The 27,934-nt window shown below is 49.1% G+C and overlaps 1 protein-coding gene across 1 annotated transcript; it reads right to left on the bottom strand.

Annotated features, from left to right (window-relative positions):
- Positions 1 to 273: 273 nt before the first annotated feature.
- CATSPERG (cation channel sperm associated auxiliary subunit gamma) lies at positions 274 to 27,628 on the bottom strand. Its single transcript, XM_053914710.1, has 26 exons — positions 26,869 to 27,628; positions 26,727 to 26,780; positions 22,189 to 22,333; positions 21,724 to 21,850; positions 21,468 to 21,540; positions 20,555 to 20,710; positions 14,642 to 14,813; positions 13,226 to 13,363; positions 12,181 to 12,240; positions 11,842 to 11,961; positions 11,274 to 11,324; positions 11,033 to 11,162; positions 10,436 to 10,547; positions 9,291 to 9,449; positions 9,094 to 9,206; positions 8,141 to 8,354; positions 7,724 to 7,786; positions 7,417 to 7,615; positions 7,191 to 7,309; positions 6,974 to 7,054; positions 6,827 to 6,883; positions 3,030 to 3,186; positions 2,163 to 2,265; positions 997 to 1,089; positions 808 to 907; positions 274 to 723 (listed from the first exon to the last, which is right to left on the bottom strand). The coding sequence occupies exons 1-26, from the start codon at positions 27,112 to 27,114 to the stop codon at positions 457 to 459; spliced, it is 3,309 nt and encodes a 1,102-aa protein (XP_053770685.1). The 5' UTR covers positions 27,115 to 27,628; the 3' UTR covers positions 274 to 456.
- Between the last annotated feature and the right edge of the window lie 306 nt (positions 27,629 to 27,934).

The following is a 27,934-nucleotide window of genomic DNA, read 5'->3' as shown; positions in this document are numbered from 1 at the left end:
ACCCATATATTATCATTTCCGTTTGGACTATTTGAAGTTTTTGCTAATTGCAACTAAAATGAAGATCCTAACCTCTCTAAAGTCCCCGCCTTAAGCTCAACACCATATTGGTGTTGACATCCAAAAATATTTAATAACTGGTACTAAATCTAAGCACTGAACAACCAGAACAGACGTTAGGCCATAGCAATGGGCCTGGGTCGTGGAGGACCCTGCCAGACTGTAGGGAGGTTGGGGCACCCTGGGGAGAGGCTGAGTTGGCAGGCACACAGAGAAGCTGCTATTTACCTGCTGGCACAGAAGGATTTTGGTATTTTAATTTCCTATGTGGCTGTGTGGTCTGAAGGAAAATGAAAATTCAAGCAAAACAGAAAGGAAGGCTTGGGATGGGTGACAGGTTGCATTTCCAAGTTGGCCCAAGAAGTAAGGAATGGGGATGGGTGGGCAGGAAGAGACTCAGGTCAATGACTTCTTCACGGTTTCACCAGGTCCAGCCTTATTCTCTTCTGCCACCTTAATGCTGACCTTGGAGCCAACACTAGATTTGGTCTCAGATGTGCTGCTGAAGCCTCTAGAAGAGGAGCTGTAAGTGTAGTAGGATTCTGAGGTGACGATGTTGTTGATCTTCCAGCGAAGGAAGTTGCACATCTTAACCATAAGGGGCAGCAAGAGGCAGATGAAGATGTAGAAGGTCACCACGCTGAGAAATACACTGGCTGAAACCTGCAAGCACCACACCACGGGTGTGGATGGACAGCCTGGCAGAGCCTGTCCACCCCATAGGGCAGCTCCTGAGCAGCCACTCACCATGAGGATAAAGAGGGCCCGTTTGGCACTGAGTGGAAGCCCATGGATATGCAGCAGGAAGATGAGCTGGTGGTCACAGTATGTGCTATTGTCCACACCTCTGATGGGGGGAAGGGGTCCATGACTGGGAAGGAGTCAGGCACCCCACAGAAAGCCCCTGACCCCACCTGGGCCACATGCTTGGCTTACCTATTGCTCACCAACACCTTGAAGAAGAATTCAGGGGCGAAGATGCTATGGGGAACGGTGTCATGGCATGGGGAGTTCTCCAGACACAGCCACCTGGGGGTCCACATTCAGGCACTTGTGCAACACATCATGCCTACCATGTGATAGTCCCTGATTTCTTCCCCCACCCCCAAAACTGGGTGAGCACCAACTAGTCACTATCTTATTCTTTCATCCCTGATTCACTCCTTCATTCTTTCATCTAAGAAGACTTCTGAATGCCTACCAAGTGATAGGCCATTTGTTGACTCATTTATTTCCTCCTGCCTTTTCATGTCCATCTGTCAATTCCTCCGTTATTATGCATTCATCTAGATTATGGATTGTACACCTGTTATGGGCCAACTCCCCACTTACTCCTTGCTGCCTTCATTCCTTTATCCCACAGATACAGCTTGAGTACCTACTAGTACAAAGTCATATCTTCATTCATTTACTCTTTCCTTTTTTCATTTATTCAACAAACATAGTCTTGAATGCTGACTAGGTAAGTTGGTTACTTTGTTCGTTCACTCATTCTGTCTTTTGCTCATGGCATCATTTTCTTCTTTTGAATGAATTAAAAATAGTAATTGAACCCCTATGTATTAATTTGTTCCTCCATTGCTTTTATTCATCATTAAGACCTCCATTCAAATGTCAGTAATGTCTACCATGAATTCGTTAATTCATTCATTGTCTCACTCCACAAATACTATGTTGACTTATTTAGAATCTGGACCTATAAGGGAGACAGACCCCCATAGGAGGCAGAAACAGCCCAAAGGGATCAGGTCGGGGATGGGGACTCAGGCAGAGGGGTCAAGGCTGAGATGGGAGAACAGGCAGAGGGGCCAAGGCTGGGATGGGATAGCGCAGGAAGATAGGAGCCAACTGTCCCAACTAGAACAGTCAGAAAAATCCTCCTAGATGAAGAGGCATCTGAAATAAGGCCTGAAGAAAAAGTAAGAGGGACTGGCACTGCAGACAGAGGGTCCAGCTTATGTCAAGGTCAGCCCCGTTTGAGGAACACAGAGGTGGTCCACGTCCCTTGGGGATCTACAGAAGCAGGAGAAATGGTCAGGCCCCACAGACAGATTGTGGACAGGTGGGTGATAAAGAGGCCGGCATCCAGGATGTGCACTTACTCGATGCCCAAGCTCTGGTGGGACAGAATGTTGAAGGCCGAATCGTGGGTGGTCGTTGCGTTCTTGGTGGTCCAGATGAGGCTGTCGGTGCTGTGGAGGACCACTGTAAACTCAGTAGAGGACCCAGAACCTCAGTGAGGGTGGGGCCTTGGCTACAGACTGATGCAGAAGGTGGCCAGCAGTGTGAGCAAGAGGGGCCTGGGTGGAAGCCTTTGGTGAACAGGGCAACAGTTTGTGGGACCCTAGGAGCCTTGCTGTGGGTGGGGCCTGAGATACTGAGGTAGGTGGGGCTTGCAGCGTGTAGGAGGTCTGTGGCTGGGAAGCTGAAGGGGTCTATAGGGGAAGGGGAAGGCTCGATTACAGCTGGGTCCCACAGGGATTACTTGTCCAGGGGGCTATTGAAGCGGTAAATCTCTTCCTCGCTGTATTCCTTGATGGTGTCCAGGGTGGGTCCGCCACCCACCACCTTCAGAACATAGCTGCCGGGAGCAGAGGTGTGCATTGACTGGCCTCAGTGTCCTGAGTCCTGCGTCACATCTACCCCTCCTGCCCTCCTACCCCTTCCCATCAGCCACTAGCTTGGCCATGCCTTTACCTGCCCTTAAAACTGCCAGAGTCTCCCGTCACCAAATCTTGGATCAAGAAGAAGGGGTAGAAGACTGTGGGTGTGAAGAGGGTGAGGCCAGGAGAAGAAATTAGCCTGGCCCGAGAAGTGGAGGGTGGTGAGTGGAGAAAAGAGAGAGAGGGTACCAAGGGGAAGAGCAGAGAGTGGGTGGGGAGGTAAGCAGGCAGGGAGGAAAGGCAGGGAGGGCGAAGTGGCGGGGCAGAGGACAGTGAACAATGCAGAGGAGGGGCCTGGACACGCACTGTCACGGAAGAGGAAGCAGGGCATCTCGGGGTCCGGGTGAATGCAGTTAAAGTAGTGTTTGTTCTGTAAGCGGTTGTACTGCAGCGTGTAGGTGATGTCAAAGGCCAGACGCTTGCCGGGTGGGCAGCCGATAAACACTGGCACCATCAGGTTGCCCTGAGTGGGAGGAGAAAAGCCTCACCTGGGAAGTGGGAAGGAGAGAACACTCCTCCTCCCACAGACACCGTCACTACCTTCCAGGGTCACCCTCATCAGAGTGCAATCTGATCATTATTTTCCTTAAATCAATACTTTAATAACTGCAATTACTTATGTAGCTTTCACTGTATAGAAGGCACCAGTGTTCTAAGCACCACATATTCAAATTCATTTGACTCTCCAAACAGCTTTGTATGGTAGAGACTATTAATATTTCCATCTTAGAGATGGCAAAGTGAGGCACAGAGAGGTCAAGTGAGAACTTATTATCCAAAGTCAGATAGCTGCTAAGTGGTAGAGCTGGGACTCAAACTGGGTCAGGTAGCTTCCAGCTGTCTGCAGAAAAAGACATAAAAAACCCAGTAACACCTACACCTATGGAGCACCCAACTCCTAATCAGACTTTATAGGGCTGAATTTTCAAACAATTGATTTTGGGGAAGCATGGATTATATGAGGAAAGTGTAGCCAGGATGGAAGATTAGGGGCCAGGGGTCAAGGAATCTATGACATTGTCTTCAGAATGTCAAAGGGACGTGAGCATCGGGAAACCGTGGTCTGGGCCTGATGGCAACTGTGGAGAGGAGTTGGTAGCCATAGATTAAGCACTTCTCATGCTAGACCTGGCCAAAGATTACACCTATGAGACACTCACTCACTGGGAATATAATAGGCATCTCCAGTTCAATGTATCCACAACCCATCTCAACTAATGGCACCTCACCCCTCTATGTTCAGGCTAAAACCCCTGGACTCATCCCAGAAACCTCTCTCTCACCCCCATATCCAGTCCACTCAGATAGCCTATGTCTCTAGACTTCAAAATAGAGCCATTCTCTCCTCCACCCCTCAACTCCTTTGCTTCACTCTTGCCTGCCTAACCTTGTTGCCTACCTAACCTAATCCTCCCTGGTCTCCCCCACCAAACATTGCCTATATGTCCCCCACATGCAACCAGAGGGGCCCTGTGAACCCCCGTAGGTCCTCCAGCTCAGAGCCCTCCCCTAGAACGACCTTGCTAACCAGTGCCCATTAGGCCTCAGGTGGTCTGCCCCCATCACCACATTCACCCCGTTTCTCACCACTTTCCTCCTTGCTCGCCCTGATCCAGCCACACCTGCCCATCCATGTTCCTTTAGTCTTAACCGATAAAACACTCCTGCTTCCAGCCCTTTATACCCTCTGTTCCCTCTCACTGGAATGACTTTTTAGCACAAAACCACATAGCTCACTTACCTCCTCCCCCAAGTCTTTGCTCAAATGTTTCCTCCTTGGCCAGGCCTTCAGTGAGCCATCCAATGGCAAATGCTGACTTACCCCATGCCCTTTGCCTGCCTTTTTCTCCCTAGCACTCATCACCTCTTAACACACAACATCTTATCTATCTTGCTTATTGTCTGACTCTGTTGTGGGTTGAATTATGTATCCCAAAGATATGTTGAAGTCCTAATCCCATGGTACCTGCCAATGTGACCTAATTTGGAATAGGGTCTTTACAGGTAGAATCAAGTTAAGATGAGGTCATACTGGATTAGGTTGGATCTTAATCCAATGACTGATATCCTTACAGGAAGAGGGAAATTTGGACACAGACACAGGGAGAAGGCCTTGTGAAGCTGAAGCAGAGACTGAAGTGATGCGTCTACAAGCTGAGAAATTTCAAGGATCCTGAGAACCTGCAGTGGGACCAACCCTGATTTTAGACTTCTGGCTTTCATAACTGGGAGAGCGTCAGCTTCTTAGTCTGTGGGGATTATGGCAGCCCTAGAAATGAATACACTCCACCCACTGGAACATCAGCTTCACAAGGACAGAACTTGTCTGGTTTGTTCACTGCTGTAACTCCAGTCCTTAAAACAAGGTTGGCGTGTAGCAGGCACTCAATATATAGTGGTTGAATTAATGAATAAGCTTCATGCACAGGGAATGAAACCTGTTCCTGGTCTACCCCCTGACCCCAGCCCCATCTCCCATGGAGGTCCATCTTTGGAGCTGGCCTGTTAAGAGACACTCCAAGCCTTTATTTACCTAACCAAATTTGACTGAGCACCTATTACATATAAATTCACTTCTTCCTTCCTTCATCCAAGATATTTACATATTGAGAACCCACTGTTTATCAATGAGTTCCCATTTCCACTTTTTCCAGGATGGGAGCTAGAGAGAGGCTCTAGGCCTTCCCAATACACACGCCTCCTGATCTGGTAATGTGGGGGTGCGGAGAGACAGGGACCTAGAAACTGGCACGCTGCAGCCTGAGAATACGAAGAAAGAAAAGCTCAGACTATCTTCAGCACCTGTTTCCCTGTGTTTTTTCTTAATCATTGGCTTTTTTTAAAACTTAATTTTTAGATGGATAACATGGTCACGTATGGATATATAGAGAATATACCCGTGCGCACGCGCACACACAGTACAAAGTCTCACTTCTACGCCCATCCTCCAACTGTCCTGATTCTCCTTCATCCTCAGAGTAGGGAACAACCCTGGGTACTTTTTCGTCCATTTTCCCAAAGTTTCTTCATGCAAATAAAAGCAAACATGAATATATGTTCTCAATGAACCTTTCTTATGCTAATGTTTTGCATACATTGATGTGTACCCTGCTTTTTTCTCTTAAGAATAAAATACACTTTGGAGACCATTCCACATCAGTATATGGAGATCCATCTTTCTTCCTTCCTTTCCTTTCCTCCCCTCCCCTCCCCTCTTCCCTTCCCTTCCCTTCCCTTCCCTTCCCTTTGCTTCCTTCCTTCCTTCCCTCATAGTTTTCCATTGCATGGATGCACCATAATTTATTTAACCACTCGCCTATGCATGAACATTTAGATTGTTTTTGACCTTTTGCTGTGTGTTATAAATTTCCAGAAGGAATCTTCCAGGTCAAAATGGGGGTATTAACTTTGACCCTCTGGAGTTATGATAAAGAAGAAAATAATGCGTATTACTAAGTACAGCACAAAACACTTATGGAGCCTGAGGTGAGTCATTCTACCCTGCACTTGACTCAGATTATTTTATGTAATCCAAGATGTTGGGATTGTTATAACCCCCATTTTTACTGCCCTGGGTCATACTAAGCCAGGAGGGAGGAGCATCTGGGTCTGTCTGTTGATTAGTGGGCAGGGAAATGGGTGAGAACAAGGCCTCTGGGTCAGGTCCCTCCACTACCACTTATTAGCTCCCTGGGTTACTCTGAGTAGAGGTCTGCCACCTCTCTGAGCCTCAGTGTCTGCCTCTGTGCAAAGGGGATATTGCATGTGCAAGCAAGTGAAGAACCAAGGATGCACAGGAGTGAACAAAGACCATGTGAGTGGGTAAATGAAGAACGACATGTGGGAAAAATGCCAAGCTGACCCACATGGTGCCTTTGTGCCAACTGGAAAAGGAAGCCTATGTTTACTTCCCCCTGCAGAAAAGTATCAGAGGAAACACACAAGTTTGGATGCAATCTATACCACTGTAAAGGCAGCCCTTTCTGAAAACAGGAATGGAGGAAAGAAGTTAGTAAGTGGGTGGGGGTGCCAGGGGAGCACACAGAAACTACACCCAAACCCATCCCTCCCAGCACTGGGCCCAGTACCCCAAGGTTCAATACTTGCATGCGGGGCCCCTGGTTCGTGTTCTGGAAGCAGTGCCCAGCCGATCCCACAACCTGTGGGTAGGAGCAGGTGATGCAGGTGTTTTCCACTGGCCCAGTCTTTTCCCTCATCCTGCTTCCCTCCCCTCCAAGTCTGGACTGCACCTTGACCAGCATGGAAGTCTTCATGAGATTATGTCCACTAATGCCATGGTCAAAGCACACCCGTTTGTCACTGAGCGTAACCTGGGGGGTGGGAGCAAAAATGAAGGGGCCAGCAGGCATAGCTGAGGATCCAGGGATGGTTCAAAAACCATGAGTTTCCCATAGGTCCACCGCTTAGGTAGATCTGCCCCTATACCTCCTCACCACCTGGTCTCACCAAAAAAAGCACTGAGTTGCGATTAATAAGGATGTTCTGCTTCACCACCACCTCGGTGCAGTCAGGGTCAGCCAGCACCACGCCTAGGTCGACCTGGCTCTGCAGATGGAAGATGTTGCCTGCCCGAAGCACTGGAGGGGTTAGGGCCAGACCCTGGGATGGTGCCCAGGTCCCACCCGCTCCCAGCCCCTGCCACTGGGACTCTACTCAGGTCCTGCTCACAGACCCGGCTCGGGTTTCGACTTGAACGAGTGGCCCCGGGAGGTCATGAAGATGGAGAAGCGATAGCTGGTGCCCTTATCCAGGAAGATGCGCTCTGGCAGCTGGTACTCAGCCTTGAGGTCGTAGATCTTTTCGTAGTTGGCCATGTCAATGTGCACATTAACTGCACTTTGCCAGTTGCTCGCCAGGTAGTAGTAGTAGTCCTGGGGCATGGGAGGCAGGGCAAAGTCAGCACCCCGAGAAAGGAAAGGTGCAAGGTGGGCAGGGATGTCCGGGGTCGCCCTTCCCGACATGAAACCTTCTCCATGCACCTGGTCCTGTTTCTTGTTCTTCCACCAGCGCCAGGTGGAGTCGTGCACCGGGTCTGCGTAAGGCTGCAGAGACCACCAGCCTCGTGATGGTGCGATGGGGTGGGGAGGAGCGTCACAGGCAGGCGACATTCCCAGACCCCTTCCCAGCCTCAGTCCCTACCCCTAACCAAAGCAAAAGATCACCCCCTGGCCCGTCCTGCTTTCAGCCCAATGGCCACACCTGCAAGCTATCTCCTACAGCCCTGCTCAAGCCCCCTGCCCCAGTTCCCACTTGGCCTCAGGCTCTAGGCATCCTGCTGTGTTCCCCCCTCCTCAGTGGTTCTTACTACCCCACAGGCCTAGCCCTCTTTCTGTGCCTCAGCAGTCTCATCTCAGACAAGTCCCAGCCTGGGACCTGCCCAGACACCAGGCGCCCACCTTGTCGTACTTGGAGTGCAACCAGAGCAGGTAGTAGAGGAGGCCCTGATAGACAGCGAGTGAGTTCTCAGTGTGGAAGCCCGAGGGCTCCAGGATGCGTGGCGGCTGCGCCCGGTAGCGCTCCTGGCGCGTGTAGATCTGCGGCTTGGGCAGGTCCTGCAGGCGCATCACCGTGAAGGGGCAGAAGTTGGTGAAGGAGAGCCTCAGGTGACCCCTGGGTGGTGGTGATGGGGGTTGGCGGCTTACTTTTCCCAGTCCTGTGCCCGAAGAGCCTCCCCAAATCTAATCCTGCCCTGCCCTCCCTCCTCAGCCTCAGCCCCTGGTACTCCTGGACACATCCCCCTGGACATCCCTGGGTCCCTCAGGCCAGGTTTGGACCTCATCCCAGCCTCTCCTCCCCCTTCCTAACAGTCCTTCCACCTCTCCCTTACCCAACTCCCTGGGCTCCTTTGTAGGTGACCAGAAGGATTATTATTAAAAGCAGTAAAATATAACCAGGTAGATTTTACTTTAACCCCATGGTGGCTCCCCAGGACCCTCAATATGAACTGCAAGTTCCTCCCAATGACCATTGGCTGACCTTGCTTGTCCTGCCACCACCACTATGCTTTCTCTCAGTTCTTAAACACCCAGTCTCCTCCCCTCCTCTGTGCCTTTGCATGAATGGATCCCCATCTTCTTCTATCTTATTACCTGGCCAATGCTTCCTCACCCTTCAGGTCATGGTCATGCACATCTTCCTCCTTGAAGCCCTCCTTGATGCTCCCTCTCCCCAAACTGGGTTAGGCCCCTCCTTTGAGTTTCCATAGGCTGTGACCTTCTCCATCATAGCCCCGAGGTCATCAGTTGGGGATGGCTTGATTTCCCTCCCACCACCTCCAGAATGGGAGCTTTGTGCGGGAAGTGCTTGAGGCTCTCTTACTGCTGCTGTGGTTCATCCAGTATCTTCTCACCTTTGCCTCGGCAAGAGGTAACGCCTGCTGAGCTGCTGGTACATGAGTAGTTGCTCAACGGGCACAGGCCTCTTGATGAGCTGGCTCTGCTGCTTGTTTACAAGGTACACCAGCTGTAGTGGGAAGGCAGGGCCAGGTGAGCTGGAGTAAGCCACCCTGTCACTCTCCCAAGTCTCCCCACAGCCCCTACCTGGCACCTGGTACAAACTGCTGTCTTCATAGAAGAGGGTGACCATGGTCTCACTGGGGGCATAGAGAGAGGACTGGTGCATCACTTGTAGGCTGACATACAACTCCCAGGCATGGGATGGGAACAGCTTGTACATCCGATAGCTGCCCTCCAGGAGGTACCAGATCTGGGGGGCAACAGCCAGGTGTGTGTGAGAGCCATGGGGACCTCTGACCCCTCTCCTCCTCTGCAGAGTGTTATGGTCCTATTCCTTGAAAGGTGAGGCTTGGGAGCTCACCGCCAGCTGGGTCAGGTGAGCTCACATCTCTTCTCTCTGTAGTGCCAACTCTCTGCTTCCCAGAACCCACCACCTCTGCTTCCAGCCCCCACTCGCCACGATAAATTTCTTCAGTGTTTCAGTCTGCTTGACTTTCTATTACTTGCAACTTAAGCATTCCTAATACATACACCCCTAATGGCTGGGGTCCCTAGGGCCAAAGTGTCTCTTTTCTTCGCACTCTTTGCACCTTCCAGGGTCTCACCGTCCCCTGGGCCTCAGGTTTTCACCTCTACACTGATGCTCACCCCTCCCCCCAGCACATTTGACTCTAGACCTCACCACCTCCTGAGCCTCAGATCCCCTCCAGCCTCCAGGATGCTCCCTCCCTATGTGGCCTCCTCTGTGAGGCCCTTCCTGACACACAAACACCCAGACTGGGTCAGGCCCCTTCTCTGAACATTCACAGGTACTGATTTCCTTGCTGCAGACTGACTACTCTCAACTGCCACAGTCTGGGAATGGATCTGCCCTCCCAACAGGCCTGTCACCCTGTGAGGGCCACTGTGTCCCCAGCACTGGGTCAGGCATCCAGGAAGTGCTCCTTATTTATGAAAGGAACACCTGCATGATGAAACCAAAGTGGGCCCCCTCTGGAGATCGGAGCAGAAAAGTCTGAGCACAGGTGTTTCTCTCTGCAGAGGGACTCTGGAAAAGACACTTTGCCTCTTTCAGTTCCAGGGTTCTCAGCTATAAATGCAGCTTCTACTGCCCTTCTCCACAGTCCCTGAGGGTTTCCTTCTGTTTGGCTTTCTTACCCTCACAGGGGCAGAAGGGAGACCTCCAGGGTTTGGGATGGGCAGAGATGAAGTGGGGAGAGGGGCAGGGCAGCCCACCTCCTCCGTCTCTGTGACAACAGCTATGTCCCCATGGAACGAGTTGACCAGGTACTTGATGGACAGCTCCTTGGGGAAGTCTGCCAGGTAGATGTAGTTTTCATTGTCATAGCTGCAGGAGTAGAGATGGAAGCTAAGGGTGCCCAGGCAAGGCCCCTGGAGGATATCTGCTTCTGCTGGCTCTGGGCTGAACATGACATGGGAGCTGTTTTCTCACTTCTCCATTAGCCTTGTGAGAACATGCAAAGGAAGCCCAGGACTCTAGCTTCTTTCTGTGCCTGCCCATCTGTCAACAGGAGCATTTGCCAACCTAGCACTTTGCCAACAGCCCATGGAGTTGGCTCAGGGGTCCCTACTTTCCTGAGGGGCAAAAGTGTCCTAACCTTCCCCAGACAGTGCTGTCTATTGCCCACATAGGTTGGGACCTCACATCAGGTTCCCACAGCTTCACCCCTCCTAGCCCTCATCACCCCAGCCTGCGTTTTCCCCATCACAGTCCTTATAACTTCTGGACTTGGGCAAACTGAAAACTTGGTGACTTCGGAAAGGGCCCCCACCCTGATGGGCTGGGGAAGCAGAATATGTGCGATGCCCTACCTCTGCAGGAGGAAGTTGCCCCAGATGAACAGCAGGTTGTTAAATGGGTTATAGGACATGCCCTTGGGCACCATCGGGAACTTGGTGTAAGACTCTGTCCCTAGGATCATCAGGAACTCCATGCCTCGAGCTGGCCGAGGCAGAGGCAGAGGCAGAGTGGACACAGCAGTGAGGTGGGATCACCTGGTCCCATCCTGGCCCCCACCCACCTTTGAGGCCCCCTTTTGTCTGCCCCTCCTACCATCAGGAATGAATTTCGGGATGGTGTAGAGAACGTCCAGGTAATCAGTGACTACAGGTGAAGAGAATACAGCAAAAATCTCCTGAGGCCCCAAGCTAAACGGGGCAAGTCACCAGCTTCCCAACCCCTCCCAAAAGCCCTCCAATGGCTTCCAATTTGGGCCTGTTGGCCCTTATTGTTTCTACACGTGAATTATAAAAAGGCACTGTCTCTGAGATGATACAGCCTCGTTGGGGCTCAGGACTCACCTCCTCTGGCTCCTCGGCTGGGCAGCGCAGTGCACAGCCTGTACAACTGCATGTGGCAGCCCTATTCCCAGTTCCGATAAAACAAAAACCGTATCTCCTGACTGTGAGCCACTGGCCCTTCCAGACCTGGCTTTTCCTCAGTCTTTAATCTCCCTCCCTTCCCTTTCCCCCTGTTCCAGTCACATCGACTTCCTTTCAGTTTCCCGAGCCCACCAAGCCTGTTCTCTACCACTATCCCTTACCCAGGAGTGACGTGAGCAACATCTCCCTCCCGTTGTCTGTTGTGCACTCAAACTCCCCACCTGTAGTGCCCCAATTACCTAGGTTGAAGCTGACCACCAGGAAAGTCTTCTTGGCAGTGTTGTGTTCAGTCTCCACCAGCAGCAGTAGATTGTTGTCACCCTCAATGTATATGGCCCAGGTTATAGAGCAGACGACAACTGGATGGGAAGGGGGAGGTCCACAGCACCCCTGACCCAGCCCCCTATCCGTCACCTCATTCCTCTCTGGGACTGCCACCCCTACCCCATGCCTGTAACTCTGCACCTCTCCCCAAGACACTGACTGTCCTCTTCCATGACCTCTCCCGCCCTTCCCTGTTCTCCCATACCCTAGATCCCCATACCCGCCCACCTCAGACCCATCTGGGAGATAGGTACCTTGTATCCTTTCACACACGGACTTCTGCCTGGGCAGCATCTCGAAGGACACATGGCCATCTATGGAGAAGGGCAGGTCCATGCTCAGGCCTTTCCTATTCCCAGCCCAACAGGTACCCCACAGTAGTGGAATGCCTGTGCCCCACCCCCCTCCCTTAGGCCTGTGGATTCCAGGGGACAGGTCTCACCTTTAGCCTTTCAGTCACTCACACCTGCCTATCAGAGTATGCCTTTCTCTCTCTGGTCACAGTATTTGGCTCAGGTCAAGGAACGTGACCTAGAATCAGCCAATCAGAGTGTACCCTAGGATGCTTTCTAGTGTTAATGGGTAAGAGGTTGCTCTCATTCTCCTGGGATGATTCCAGCTGGTGAGAAATGATCCTCAGCTCCTGGGAGCCATCCTAAACCTCCAAGGAGGAGCATCTACCTGAAAATGAAGCTAAATCACAGGGCTCATAATAATTAACCCTTTTCTAACACTCATTCCCTAGCACTGTTTTAAGACCTTTACAGATGCCAACTTATTTAATCTTTATATCGAACAATGAAGCAGATACTAGTAGTATCATTAGCCCCATTTTGCTGATAAGTGAGGTCGAAAAGAAAGGTTAAGTGCCCTGTCTAAAACCACAGGTGACTTGGGTTGTGTGTGTTGGAGCAGTCGCTCTCCAGACCTGTGCCATAATCACTATGCAATACTACCTTACCGAGAGATAGAGTCGTGATGATATACCCTGTAAGCCCCTGGATTCAGCTATGCCTGAGGTTGGCGCCTTGTCTTTTCATTTATAAGTCCAAAAATTCTTTACACCTAAATGAATTTTGAATTGGGCTTCTGCCCGTTGAAATCAAACAAGTCATGCAAGTACATAATACACCCCAAGAACTATCTCTACAAATACCTAAACCCATCCCCATTCAGGCAACCTCCTGTGTGGTACCCCTTCAGAAGGCACATGATGAAGGGTGAGGGCCCAAGGTCAGAATTCTTGGAGGTGGCAGGAAATAAAGGAGTCTCTTGGGCTGCCAGAGGCCCCACCCTTACCAGTAATGGTCCCAAAGTGGACGTAACCTTCGTGCTTCCCAATTGTGAGGGCCATGATGTACTCAGAGCCATTGCTGTGAAAATGTACGGGGCACAACTTCTTGATGCACTCGTTGGGGAGTACACGTACCCAGTTCTCTGTAGAGCAAGCATGGGGCCTCAGGCCCAGGCATTTGGACCTGGGCTCCCATCCACATTTCCCTGGTCTTAGTGAGCCTGTTATCATTCCCTCTCCCTGGAGCAGCTGCTCACTGTGGTGACTGAGGGACCCCTGGCATAAAGACTCAGTTGCCTTTAAGAAAATCCTCCTGGCTCACATTCTGTCTATGAGGTTCAGATTAGGCTTGATCACACCTTTCCATTCCCCTGGCCAGAGTGATTGGTTCTGAACTGGTGACCAAACAGGGCAAATCAGAGACAGTCCCAACTTGCAACCATTAACAAAGAGATGCTCTTCCCTGGGGCCCCTGAGGATATAAAAGTCTGTAGTTGCTGGGTGAACAGGGAGTCACCATGGCCACCATAGGAGGGCCTAACAGCTACAGTGAGCCCCTAGATCCAACTATGCCTGAAACCAACATGTTCCTGGGTTTTTCAGCCATCTAAGCCAAAAAACAACCCCCCCTTTTTTTTTTGGCTTGAGTCCATTTTTAATTTGATTCCTCCCACTGTCCAAGTGCCCTAAGTAAGAAAGGAAGAAAAATGAACTTTTAAGAACATGTGTTAACTAATGAAATTTAGGTGACAAGTTTCTGTGACCATATAAGTCCAACTGACCCTATAGCTAAATGACATCTATCATTTGGATTGGGGGGAAACCTAGAAGAACTAGGGGAAAATTGGTATCACTAAATGATGAAACTGAATCAAAAATCTTTCCTTTTCTTCTCTGATCAGTCTCTTTCTTGGCTTTGCCTCTCCAACAGCCCATCTCTCTCTCCATCTCACTCTCTCTCCCCCTCCACCCGTTTTTCTCTCTGACCCCTATGCCTGTCCCCGCCCTCACTCCCAACAGCTCTCTTAGTATGCCTCTCTCAGGAAGCCTTTCTCTGTCCTTCTGACACTCTAATGTCTGTCTGAGTGTGTGCATGTTCATGCACATGAGTTTGTCTGTCTCTCTGCTCCTTCCCTTCACTGTCACCCCTCCCTCTTCCCTCAGATGGTTCACAGTTCCTGGGAAGGTCTGGATGAAGGCCCCACCCCAGCACAGAGAGAGTTCAAGAAGCACCTCCAGGACAGGCGGGATGGTTCAGGGCCTTGGAAAGTCCCTCCAATACCCCTTCCCCGCCAGAGGCAATTCCAGTCCCAGGTACCAGTAGATGGGTTCACTCAGACAACCCCTGGGGCTCCAACAGGCAGTCCCCTTGCCTGATGCCACAAACCCTCAGGCACGTGACCTGGCCACAACCCCCTCACCGCTTCCATGGTTGCTCTCGTGGAGTGTGATATAGGTGCCTGTAAAATAGTAGACGAGCTGGTTCTGCCGAATGAAGAGGGTGCTCTCTGTAGCAATGGCATCGTAGATGGTGGCGGTGAAGCTGGCCTGGGGGCAGTAGAAGGAGCCTACCCAGCAGCTGTCAATGCTCAACTGCAGAGGAGCAGATCCAGTGGTGAGCAGGTGGCCTTGGCCTCAGCCCTCACATCCTGCCTTGGGGGGTGGCTCCTGCTCTGACAACTGCTCAGGATGGATATATGCAGCTGCCTCCAGGGTGCCCTCCCTACTCATCCTGAAGCAGCACCTTGGTGGCCAAACATCCTCAACATGAACCAGGAAAGCGGGGCTTAGGCAGGAGCCGAGGGCTTTGTGTGCTCCCTAAATTTAAAGTGCACAGGGTATTCAATGGTGCTAAGCAGTCCCTGTTCCCCAGGCCCCTGAGGGTTGGACCCAAAAGATCCCATGCTTGGCCCCAGCACATTTTTAATATTCCTATTCTACCATGAACACAATTGGGCTGTCAGGCTGACACTATCTGAATTCACTGACTAATCGCTAACATTGGCAGTATCTCCAACAGTGAGAAAACACCACCAATGAATGCCTAAAAGATTGAATCTAAATTTAATCAAGCTTCTAGAGCTCACTACCAGTTTATTGGCAATATAGAATGTGATGGACTAATTGTGTTCCTTTCCCAATTTATATGTTGAAGCCCTAACCTCTCAATGTGAGTATATTTGGAGATAGGACCTTTAAAGAGATAATTAAGGTCCAATGAGGTCACAAGGGTGGGGCCCTAATCCTATTAGACTGGTATTCTCATAATAAGAGGAAGGGACACCAGAGATCTCTCTCTACTCATGCACACAGAGAAAAGGCCAGGTAAGGACACAATAAAAGATACTTTCTGCAAGCCATGGACAGAGGTCTCACCAGAAACCAACCCTGCTGACACTTTGATCTTGGACTTCCAGCTTCCAGAAATGTAAGAACATAAGTTTCTATTGTTTAAGCCACCCAGTTTGGTACCTTATTATGGCAGCCTGAGCTGACAGGGCCAGATGAACAAGTGAATTGATTCCATGAAGAAGCAAGCAGCCAAAATACCATAGGGCAAAAAGCCTGATATCTTCTTTTTTTAAATTATTTTATTGTTGTTTAATTACAGTTGTCTGCATTTCCCCCCCATCACTCCCCCCACCCCAGCCAATCCCACCTCCCTCCCTTGCTTCCACCCTTCCCCTTGGTTTTTTTTAAATTGCCAGAAAAAAGGTGGTTGCTAGGGGACAGAAGCGCAGGAGCAGGGATGAGACTTACAGTTGAGAAGGGCTATAAGAGACTTAACAACCAAATGCAATGTATTGATCCTGATTCAAACAAACCAACTTTAAAAGACCTTTTTTAATACTTGGGGAAAATTGACTATGACCAGATTAGATGATATTAAGGAGTTATTACTACTTTTTCTGGGTATTATAATAGCATTGTGATTTTATTTTTTAAAAGTCCTCATGTTAGAGATACTTTGTCAAGTATTTCAAGAATTTACAGGTGAAATGGTATGATGGCTGGTAATTTCTTTAAAACACTCCAGGAAAAATAATGATGGGTCAAAAAAAGGCAATATGCTGATAATTATTGAAGCTGGGTTCGTTATACTATTCTCTCCACTTTTGTGCCTGATTGAAATTTTCCACTAAAAAGTGAAAATTTCCACTAACTTTTCCAATAAAAAGTAGAAATCAAAGCAAAACTCTAAGCTGCTGAGAGACATTTTGCCTAGGTAAGGAGAATATGAACATTCTCACTTCCCCTGCCCTATTCAGCATCATGAGGATGTCCTTGAAAATGTCACTTCTAAAAAAAGTCTGGTAATTCACTCAGACTCTAACAGAATAGTAAAAAGCTAGGGAAATTCCTGGGCAAGGGGAATGGGGAAACTGAGACAAAATTACACAAGGCCAAACAGTTTGAACAGCATACAGCCAGCTTGTGATGAATTGCAAGACCTATCTCCTCTCACCTAGGCACTTGAGAGTGAATGGTTTACACCTCTCCTCCTTGACCAAAGAATACATAGTTGAAATCACCCTGGTCTGGGAGCTAGAGAACAGAGACCCAATTAATGCCGGATGTGCCAGCTCAACCCAGGCACAGATGATGTCAGGGAAACAAATAACAAAAACCCTATTAAAAGCCAGACAGACCCAAGATAAAAGTAAAACAGTATAGCGGACCAAAGAATAATCCCAAACCCTCTCCTAAGACTCTCACCCACAGAAAAAGGATAAAAAGCCCTCAGGACAAAGATTCATTGGGGGCTTGCTCTAGAGCACCCCCATGCCCCTTCTCGGGCATGAACATTTTACTTCCTCCTACACTCTAAGGGTCCCCTCAAAACTTGCACGCAGGGGAGCATCAGGCAGTGGCAGCTCATCCAGGGCTTACCCTCTGATCCTGTCTCCAAGGCCCTCTTTTCTCTGACTTCTCAACGAGTTAACAGCAGTCCCACCTTGGCTCACTCCTTTCCTATAACATTTCTAGGGAGCTAAAGCAGAGCACTGCCTAGCCTCTCTCCTGTTATTCTCCTATTACTTCTTCTACCCTAAGTCCGTCCTTTGTTTCACTGTCCCCAGCTTTAATAAATGTACTCTCAAAATCATCTGGACTCATGTTACAAAATCTTTCCTACATAATGTCAAGAACCCACACACTACAGGCTGGCCTGAGGCAGAACCCTTTGGGCCAGTCCCTGTCCAGTAACAAGACTACAGAGGTATGCCTGGTAAGACTAACCTTTACCCTCTAAGTCTGTCATTTTGATTACCTGTCATACTTAATGTATTTCACTGTTAATATTTGAAGTGACACCTGTTGTCTGAAAGAAATACTTGGAAATTTTCTTTGTTAAGCTAGAAAAGGTTCACCAAACCTCTCTTCTCACAAACACACAAGGAAAAGAAAAGCTGTGAGTCAGCTGGATTTCTTATTTGAGCAAAGTCTGAGAGTTCTGATCATTTAATTCAATAAACAGCATGTTGGGTTTCCCTGGCCACAAGACTGGGCCAAGATGGGCAAACAGCCTGAGACACACCCATTGAAAGGAATCTTGTAATTTGGGGGTCAGGGTATAATGGGAAATATCTTCTTACCGGATGTGTACCTGAGAAAATGCAGCCTCCGCAGTTGCAGAGGACAAAGCTGTTTTGAGCATAAAGTCAATACAGAAGAACCAGGGTCAATAGATGGAGAGAGCCATGGCTGGTGTGGCTCAGTGGATTGAGTGCCAGCATGCAAACCAGAAGGTTGCTGATTCAATTCCTGGTCAGAGCACATGGCTGGGTGGTGGGCCAGGTCCACAGTGTGGGACATGCAAGAGGCAACCACACATTGATGTTTCTCTTCCCTTCCTTCTCCCTCCCTACTCCTCTCTCTAAAAATAAATAAATAAAATCCTTTAAAAAAGAAACCAGACTTCCGGCCAAGATGGAGGCGTAGGTAGACACACTGTGCCTCCTCGCACAACCAAAAGAAGGACAACAACAATTTAAAAATAAAAAACAACCAGAACTGACAGAAAATCGAACTGTATGGAAGTCTGACAACCAAGGAGATAAAGAAACATTCATCCAGACCTACTGGATGCCTACCAGGGCAGAGATGGGCAGCCAGGCAGAGAGGACTTGTGGCAAGGCGGGAACTGGCCGGCGAGGCAGCAGCTGGTGGACCAGGTGACAGACTGCACAACCCAGAGTGCCAGTGTGGGGAAATAAAGCCTCAAACCACTGACTGAAAACACCTGTGGGGGTTGAGGTGGCAGCAGGAGAAACTCCCAGCCTCACAGGAGAGTTTGTTGGAGAGACCCACAGGGGCCTAGAACATACACAAACCCACCCACTTGGGAAGCAGCACCAGAAGGGCCCAATTTGATTGTGGGTAGCAGAGGGAGTGACTGAAAACCAGCAGAGAGTGCAGCAAGCGCCATTGCTCCCTCTCGGACCCCTCCCCCACATAAAGGCGTCACACTGCTGCGAGGAGCGTTAACCCACCCTGGTGAATACCTAAGGCTCTGCCCCTTTATGTAACAGGGACGCCAAGACCAAAAAAAAAAAAAAAAAAAAAGGCCCAAATGAAAGAACAGATCAAAGCTCCAGAAAAAATACAACTAAGCGACAGATAGATAGCCAACCTATCAGATGCACAGTTCAAAACACTGGTAATCAGGAAGCTCATAGAATTGGTTGAATTTGGTCGCAAATTAGATGAAAAAATGAAGGCTATGCTAAGAGAAATAAAGGAAAATGTACAGGGAACCAATAGTGATGGGAAGGAAATGGGAACTCAAATCAACAGTGTGGACCAGAAGGAAGAAAGAAACATCCAACCAGAAAAAAATGAAGAAATAAGAATTTGGAAAAATGAGGAGAGGCTTAGGAACCTCCAGGACATCTTGAAATGTTCCAACATCCGAATTATAGGGGTGCCAGGAGGAGAAGAGGAAGAACAAGAAATTGAAAACTTAGTTGAACAAATAATGAAGAACTTCCCCAATCTGGTGAAGGAAATAGACTTCCAGGAAGTCCAGGAAGCTCAGAGTCCCAAAGATGCTGGACCTAAGGAGGAACACACCAAGGCACATCATAATTACATTACCCAAGATTAAGCAGAAGGAGAGAATCTAAGAGGCAGCAAGAGAAAAGGACACAGTTACCTACAAAGGACCTCCCATAAGACTGTCGGCTGATTTCTCCAAAGAGACCTTACAGGCAAGAAGGGGCTGGCAAGAAGTATTCCAAGTCCTGAAAGGCAAGGACCTACACCCAAGATCGCTGTATCCAGCAAAGCTATAATTTAGAATGGAAGGGCAGATAAAGTGCTTCTCAGATAAGGCCAAGTTCAAGGAGTTCATCATCACCAAGCCCTTATTATATGACATGTTAAAGGGATTTATCTAAGAAAAAGAAGATAAAAAATATGAACAGTAAAAATGACAGCAAACTCACAGTTATTAACAACCACTTAAGACAAAAACAAAAGCAAACTAAGCAAACAATTAGAACAGGAACAGAACCACAGCAATGGAGATCACATGAAAGGTTACCAACAGGGGAGTGGGAGGGGGAGAGAGGGGGGAAAGGTACAGAGAATAAGTAGCATAAATGGTAGGTAGAAAATAGACAGGGGGAGGGTAAGAATAGTGTAGGAAATGTAGAAGTCAAAGAACTTATATGTATGACCCATGGACATGAACTATGGGGGGGGGGGGGGAATGTGGGAGGGTGGGGGTGGGCAGGATGGAGTGGAGTGAAGGGGGGGAAATGGGACAACTGTAATAGTGTAATCAATAAATATATTTTAAAAAAGATTTTTGCAAGGCAGAATCTGAATAGTAACACTAAATGTGATGCAAAAAGATTAGGTAGCCTTTGTTAGCTCAGGTAAGAGTTTCTCAACAAGTGAATCTGAGTCCTAAATTTGTGAAAATGCGATTTTCAAAGTGTTTTGTGTTTCAGAATTACAAATGGTGGACCTATAAATAATAATAGCTTTTACTCACATATTGCTTATTCTGTATCTAGCTGTTATTAACACATCAATCTCACACTGATTCTATGAGGTAAATATAAATATTATTGCCATTTTACAGAGGGGGAAGCTGAGGCACAGGTAGGTGAAGTGACTTGCCCAAGGTCACATGGGCAGGAGGTGGATTTGCACCCAGGTTGTCTGGCTGCAGGGTCTCATGTCCTTCCTTCATGCTATCTGCCTCTTGTGGGGATGGATATATCTTTGGAGAACCTTTCCATAGACCCAGGCCCAACCCATTTTAGGGGCTGAAGCCCAGCATCCTTCAAGAGGCTTCAGCTCACCACCTGCCCTGCATCTCTCACCTCCACAAGAAAAAAGTCCTTGAAGTTGGTGTCAGTCAGCAGAATGGACTTCTCCTCAGGAATTCCACCCAGGATGAGCACAGGTGCCTGGTCCACAGTATACCACAGGGGCCTCGACGAGGCATTCACAAAGTACCGGGGTATCAGTTGGAAGAGCTGCCAGGGGAGGGGTAGGAGGGCTACTCAACATCCCTCTACCCTCAGCTGGCTTCATCTTATTCAGGGTAAAAGCCAAAGTCTTCTCCCTGGCTCACGAGGCCCCACACAGTTTGTCCCCCTCACCTCTGACCTCATCCCCCTGCACTCTCCCTCTTGCTCACTCTTTCCCAGCCACATGGGCCTCCTCACTGCTTCTCAGACTGACCAGGCACATCCCCACCTCACAGACTTTGCACTGGCTGTTCCCTCCGTATACAATGTTCTTCCCCTAGGATCCGCACGATTCCCCACTCTCCTCCTTTGAGGCTTTACCCAGATGTCAACCTTCTCAATTCTTCCTTTCTTGACCATTCCACCAAACACTGCAGTCCCCTCCTGCATGGACCCAATTTCTCTCGCTCTGAATTCTCCCCAGAGTACTTTCTACTTTTTAACCTACTATGGAATTTGCTTGATTTCATGTTTACTGCTGGTTTGCTGTCTGTCTCTCCCACTAGCATGTCAGCTCTAAGAGGTCAGGGACTTCAGTGTGTGTGTTCACTGTTTTGTTCCCATGGGGCCACCCTGTGTGCTCAGTACATGCCTGTGAAGACATAACATGATTGTGCATTTAGTAGAACACTTTGCCCAGGGCCTGGCACAAATTAAGCTCTCTCTAAGTGGAGCCTACCACTTGTGTGGGAAGTAATCGGAGTACCAGCCCACTGTCTTTAATCCACATAGTTCTACCATTCCCACAGTTTGGCCCCCTCACCTCATTTCCCACAGTGAACTGGAGTTTGTTCTGTTGCTGTCTCTTCAGGAAGCCATTGATGTTCACCTGAAACCTGGCAGCAGGTGTGAGGTAGGCACAGGTGAGGGTTCTGGTTTCAGGGACTCCTGCCATAGCTCACAGCCACCTCCCCACCCTGTCTCTTCCCATTGGTCTCCTCCTGGCTTCTTGGGGGATCTGGAGATAAGGAAGTTCCTCCCAGAGTCTACCCCCCGGCCCCAGGTGTGGGGAAGGGCACCTTTTGTTAGGGATGAAGGGCCCTTGGCCATTACTGCTGACATCCACACGCATGACCACACTGCCGTTCTTGATGGGCATGGGCGTGTACCAGCTCATGACACACACCTCCTCTGCGCTGCACTGCTCTGCTGGTAAGCAGGGGTCACTGAGGCTTCTGGGGCCTCCCAGCAGCCCCCTCCAGGCCACAGATCACTGAGATCTCCCTGCAACCCTCCATGTCCTCCTCCAGGTGTGGACCCCACTTGGGACTTTGGGTAGCCCCCTGTAGGCCATGAAACCTGATGAGGCCTCCTCCCCATGCCCTCCCCCATCTAGGCCACAGATCCACTGAGGGCCTCCAACAATCCCCACAGTCCCACCAGGTCATGGACCCCTCTGATGACCCCAGTCTCCCCTCCAAGTCATCCCCCCAGCAGAGCCCTCACACTCCTGCCTGACCCCTCCAGGCACCCCTCAGGCCCACCTTTGCTGCGGAAGGGGGCTGCCTCCATCTGGATCTGTAGCTGCTCCAACTTCCAACGGTTGAAGTTAACTGGAGACTGGAAGGTGACTAGCACCACAGGCTTCAGCCCAGTCAGGTGGCCCTTGCGGACCAGAGCCTCGGAGGACTGAGGGTGAGATGGCCCCACAGGTATGTCTGTAAGATAACCTCTGTCCCCATCCCCACCTGGGACCCCATGTTTAGTAGCTTGTCCTCCTGGGAGGAGTAGGGAGAACAAACTCTCCACCATGGAAAGGTCAGAGAACATGGTCCAGATTTGGAGCTGGGATGGAGGACAGGTCAGGCTAGGAGAAGGGCAGAGGAGCTAGGGACTGTGGAGAAAGTCAGGATGTCTCCCTGGAGGAGGTGAGTCCAGGGCCAAGGTCTTCAGATAGAATTTGGATGTAGGGAATACACACAGATGGGCAGCATTGGATAAGCAAAGTCATGATGGGGGGACTGAACCTGGCACCCATAACCGCTAGCAGCCTCCTCCCTCACTGCAGGGATTCCCAGGTACACTCTTGAGGTTTCTACCTTCCCTGCAGAAATGAGACTCTGCCATCCCCAACAGTCAGAGGATAGCCATGTTTGAGGGCTGGGGGCTGGGGCCTGGGATAAAGGTGGAATGGGACACTGGACAGAAAGAACTGGGGAAGAGGGTGAGGCGACAGCCAGGAACAACCTCCCAGAGATGCCAGGATCCTGGCTGGGCTGAGAAGGGCAGGCAGAGCTTAGAGTGGAGATGAAGGGGGGAAGAAGGATGTTCCAACGGTATGGAACAAGCATATGCAAAGGGTTGGGCGGATCTCCAAGAGAAAGCTGCACTCAGGCCACTATAGGTAGGGGATGAGGGTGGGCTTTGAGAGCAGGGTGAGACACTTAATGGGTCTGACCACCTTTGCACAGGCTTTCATCCTGAGGAATGCCTCAGCCAGGACCCTTTCAATCCTGCCAAATATACCTGTTGCAGCCCTGCCTCTGGGTTTCCAATCACAGGGTAGCAGGTGCTGGTGGAGCAGGGACCTCCTCCCTGTCAGGGCAACAGTGGCCAAGACCACCCTGGTTCTGTCAACCCTCAAGCCCTGCCTAGACCATGCATCAGCGGCCTCCCAGGTCTCCCTGCTCCCAACCCCGCCCCCTACTGTCTGCTTCCCCTACACAGCAGGAGAGGCTCCTGAGCACCTGAGTCGTCAGATAGTGTCCCTCCTCAGCTCAGAACCATCTTACCGCTTCATCTCACTCAGAGTGAAAGCCAAGTTCTCACTAGCGTTCCTGAGGCCTTAAATCACCTTTCTGACCTATCCCCTCCCACTTTCCCCCTCACTCACTCTGCTCCAGCCACATGGGCTTCTTTGAGGTCCTCACTCACACTGGCCTCTCCTACTTCAGGGCCTTTGCACTGGCTGTTCCCTCGGCCTGGAATGCTTTCCCCGGTTCTCACAGTCCTCCATTTTCATCATTCGAGTCTCTGATCAGGACTCTTCAGAGAGACCTTCCACAACTACCCTGTTAACACCCTCCTTTCTCACATATCACCTCATTTTATTTTCTTCTTTACACTGATTACTCTTCATAAATTATTTTATGTATTTACTTGCTGATTGTCTGCTTCCCTGGTGGGTTGAATCCCTAAGAAAAACCTGGCTGTGTTGTTTATCTTTGTACCCCCACCCTGTTGTAAAAGAAGAATCTGATTCATAGTAGGTGTTGCATGAACAAATAAAGGTATTATTACCACACTTCTACATATAAGGAGAGAAGGTTCGTGGAATAAAACTATGCCCAGGGTCATACTCTAGAAACTTGTTGCTAGCATTCACTGAGCCCTTTGTGTGAACCAGGCACTATGCTAAGTGTTTCACACATATTTAATGATTTTATGAAGTAAGCATGATCATTACCTTACGCTTGTTAAGGATGAGGATAGCATAATCAATAAAATATAATTTTAAAAAAATTAAAAGAAGGATGAGGAGGTACCCTGGCTGGTGTGGCTCAGTGGATTGAGAGTCAGCCAGTGAACCAAGGGGCTGGTTTGATTCCCAGTCAGGGCACACGCCTGGGTTGCAGGCCAGGTCCCCAGTGGGCGGTGTGCAAGAGGCAACCGCACATTAATGTTTCTCTCCCTCTTTTTCTCCCTCCCTTCCCCTCTGTCTAAAAATAAATAAATAAAATCTTTTTTAAAAAAAGGATGAGGAAACTTTGGTATAGAACTTAAGTAACTTGCCTGAGATCACAGCTATTACGGTATGGAATCTGAACCCAGGCAGCCTGGTTCAAAGTGTTAACTACTGTGTTACACTTCCTCCAAGTAAACATTAATCAATGGCAGATTCAAACCTAGGTCTGCAGCCCCCAGAACTTCACTTCTAGACCACAACATTCCAGTGTCTTCAAAAAGCTTACCTGAGCCAAAACAATCTTGGAAAAGATGAACAAAGTTTGAGGACTCACGCTTTTTGATTTCAGCTTACCACAAAGCTACAGTAATCAAGACTATGTGGAACTGGCATATGGATAGACATACAGAGCGATGGAACAGAATGATATGCAGAAATAAGCCCTTACATTTATGGTCAGTTGATTTCTGAAAAGGGTGCCAAGATATTTCAATGGGGTAAAGAATGATGTTTTCAACAAATGGTACTGGGATAACTGGGTAGTCACAGAGTTGGACCCCTACCTCACACCATATACAAAATTAATTCAAAATGTTTTGAAGACCTAAATGTAAGGGCTAAACTACCTTAAAACACACACACACACACACACACAAGAGTAAATCTCCTTGACCTCTGGTTAGGCAAATACTTTAGATTACCTGTTTACACCAAAAACACAGGTAATAAAAACTAAAAATTGATAAGTTGGACTTCATTGAAATTTAAAATTTTGTTGCTCTTTTATGTATGTGAATTATATCTCAATAAACATAAAAGTTTTGTGCTTCAAAGGACACCATCAAGAAAGTGAAACAATCACCAACAGAATGTGACAAGATATATACAAATCATATACCTGATAAGAAACTAGTATCAGAATATATCAAGATATTTTATAACACAATAAAAAGACAACCCAATTTTTAAATGGGCAAAAGATCTGAATGAACATTTCTCCAAAGATAGATGAATGAGCACATGAAAAGATGCTCAATATTGCCCTGGCTGGTGTAGCTCAGTGGATGGAGAGCTGGCCTGCCAACTAAAGGCCCACAGTCTGATTCCCAGTCAGGGCACAAGCCTGGGTTGTGGGCCAGGTCCCCAGTAGAGGGCGTGCGAGAGGCAACCACACATTGATGTTTCCCTCCCTTTCTCTCTCCCTTACCTTCTTTCTAAAAAATAATAATAATAAAATAAATAAACATTTTTAAAAAGAAAAGATGCTCAATATCATTAGTTATGAGGGAAATGAAAATGAAAACCACAATGAAATACCATTTCACACACACTAGGGTGGCTATAATAAAAAAGGTGGGCAATGACAAGTGTCAGTGGGGATAAAGAAAAACAGGAACCCTCATAGCTTGCTGATCGGAAAGTAAAATAGTACAGCTGCTTTGGAAAACCATCCAGCAGTGCCTCAGAGGCGAAACAGTTAACATACAACTGAGCAATTCCATTCATAGGTATATACCAAAGAACTGAAAACATGTTTACACAAAAAACTGTACCCAAATGTTCATAGCAGCATTATTCATAATAGCAGAAAAGTGGAAATAATCCAAATGTTCATAAACTAATGAATGAATAAACAAAATGTAACACATCCATACAGCTGATATTACTCAGCCATAAGAAGGAAATACTGACAGGTACTAAAACATGGACGAGTGAAAGAAGTCAAAAACAAAAGCTACATATTGTATGATTCCATTTATATGAAATGTCCAGAATAAACAAATTCATAGGAACTGAGAGTAGATTAGTGTTCTCCAGGGTCTGGAGGGGTGGGAGTGCAGGGTTTCTTTTTGAGGTGATGAAAACGTTCCAGAATGAGATGGTGGTGAATGGTTGCACACGTTTGTATATACACAAAAACTACTGACCTGTACATTCAAATGATGAATTGTATAGCGTGTTGAATTACATCTCAATTTTTAAATGGCAAAAAAATAAATAAATAAAAGCTTACTTGAGCACCTACTATGTGCCTGGTGGGGCACCAACAATCTTTGTGAATCCTTAAGGGCCCCCAGGGTCTAGTGGTGTTATTACGATTAAAATGATAGAAATGGGGCCCTTGCTGGTGTGGCTCAGTGGATTGAGCACTGACCTGAGAACCAAAGGGTCCCTGGTTCGATTACCGGTCAGGGCACATGCCTGGGTTGCAGGCCAGGTCCCCATTGGGGGGCATGCAAGAGGCAACCGCACATTGATGTTTCTCTCCCTCTCTCTCTTCCTCCCTTCCCCTCTATCTAAAAATAAATAAATAAATAAATAATCTTTAAGAAAATGTTAGAGACGGGGAAACTAAGGTTCACACAGAATGAGCCCCCTCTGGCTGCACGCACTCACCTCTCCCTCGCAGGAATAGTTGATCTTCAGGTAGTAAGGGAAGCTCATGTATTTCTGCAAGGAGAGGTTGAGGCAAATGTTAAGAGTCCAGTGGGGTGCAAGTCCAGGACCTCTGTCTTTCTCCTGGCCCCAGACCCCTCACCTCGTCCGGGTCGATGGGCGCATCCACCAGAAGGCCGAACAAGGTGTCCACTGTGTCCAGGGGCTCTTGATCGAAGAATCGGTCACTCCCGAGGTTCTTGCCTATTGTCTCGAACTTGTTCAGAACAACCTGCCAGGTGCACTCCTCGACAGCCCACAGACTCCACGGTGATAACAGCACCACCAGCAGTGGACACAGCGCCCACAGGACTTGTAGTCTCGGCCACGCAGGGCCAGCAGGATTCATCGTGGGGCAGAGCACAGCGTGGCGTGAACCTAAGGAATGTGGGGGTCAACTCTAGCTGGCAAGACTGCGCTCCGGGGCCGCCTTCTGAGATCCCGACTCTGTATTTTGCCTCACTCGGCTCCTGCGCTTGGCCCCGCAACTCCTCCTGGCCTTGCCTCTGCTAAGCCTTCTGGCCGCAAACTAGCTATTGCTCGGGGCTCCACCTGCGCTCCAGACCTCGTTCCAGCCCCAGGTCCGGCATCTTCCTCTTAGCGGGATCCCACCTTCGCTATTACCTCAGGTCCCGCCCCTACTGTTGCTCCTGGCCACGCCACAGCTCCAGGTTTAGCTCCGCCTCCTCGTCTCCTCCCTTACCTTGCCCCGCCCTTGTTTTTAGCTCTGCGCTTGCTCTGCATCCCTCCCCAACTCTTCACCCAGTCCGGGTTTCTGTTTCTGACTTGCGCTGCGTTCCATCTATTTTCTCCATTCCTGCCACTTCCTCTGATCTCATACCTACACCTGCAGCTGCACCTCGGCCTACCTCACTTCTTGCCCCGCCTGCCCACTTCTCTCCGCACCGCCCCTTTCTCCTCGCTCGGGTCTTGCCGGCCTACCGATCACGCACCCAGCCCCGCCCCTCTCCCGGACCTTTTCCATGTCCCTCCTCTTCCCCTGGCCTTGCCACTGTTTCTCGCTTAGAGCTTGCCCCCCGCCCCCCATCTGCTTGTGCAACCTTGTACCGTTCCTGGTCTTCGACCTCTTCCCGACGCCTCCTTTCCTCCGGTTCTGGACCAGCCATTAGTTCCTAGCCCGCCCCTCGCCCCACCCCTCGTGGGGCCCC

The sequence above is a fragment of the Desmodus rotundus genome, chromosome 12, assembly GCF_022682495.2.
Source record: "Desmodus rotundus isolate HL8 chromosome 12, HLdesRot8A.1, whole genome shotgun sequence".
Classification (NCBI taxonomy): Eukaryota; Metazoa; Chordata; class Mammalia; order Chiroptera; family Phyllostomidae; genus Desmodus; species Desmodus rotundus.
This window is presented reverse-complemented; position numbering and strand designations above follow the sequence as displayed.

Bases quoted from the DNA above. Each gene is read 5' to 3' on its own strand.
- CATSPERG (XM_053914710.1), bottom strand. From the start codon at position 27,114: ATGAATCCTGCTGGCCCTGCGTGGCCGAGACTACAAGTCCTGTGGGCG. The intron at 14,814-20,554 runs GTGAGAGATGCA...GCTCCTCTGCAG, and splicing joins AGGACTTTTTTCTTGTGGAG to TTGAGCATTGACAGCTGCTG. The intron at 724-807 runs GTGAGTGGCTGC...TGGTGCTTGCAG, and splicing joins GGGCCCTCTTTATCCTCATG to GTTTCAGCCAGTGTATTTCT.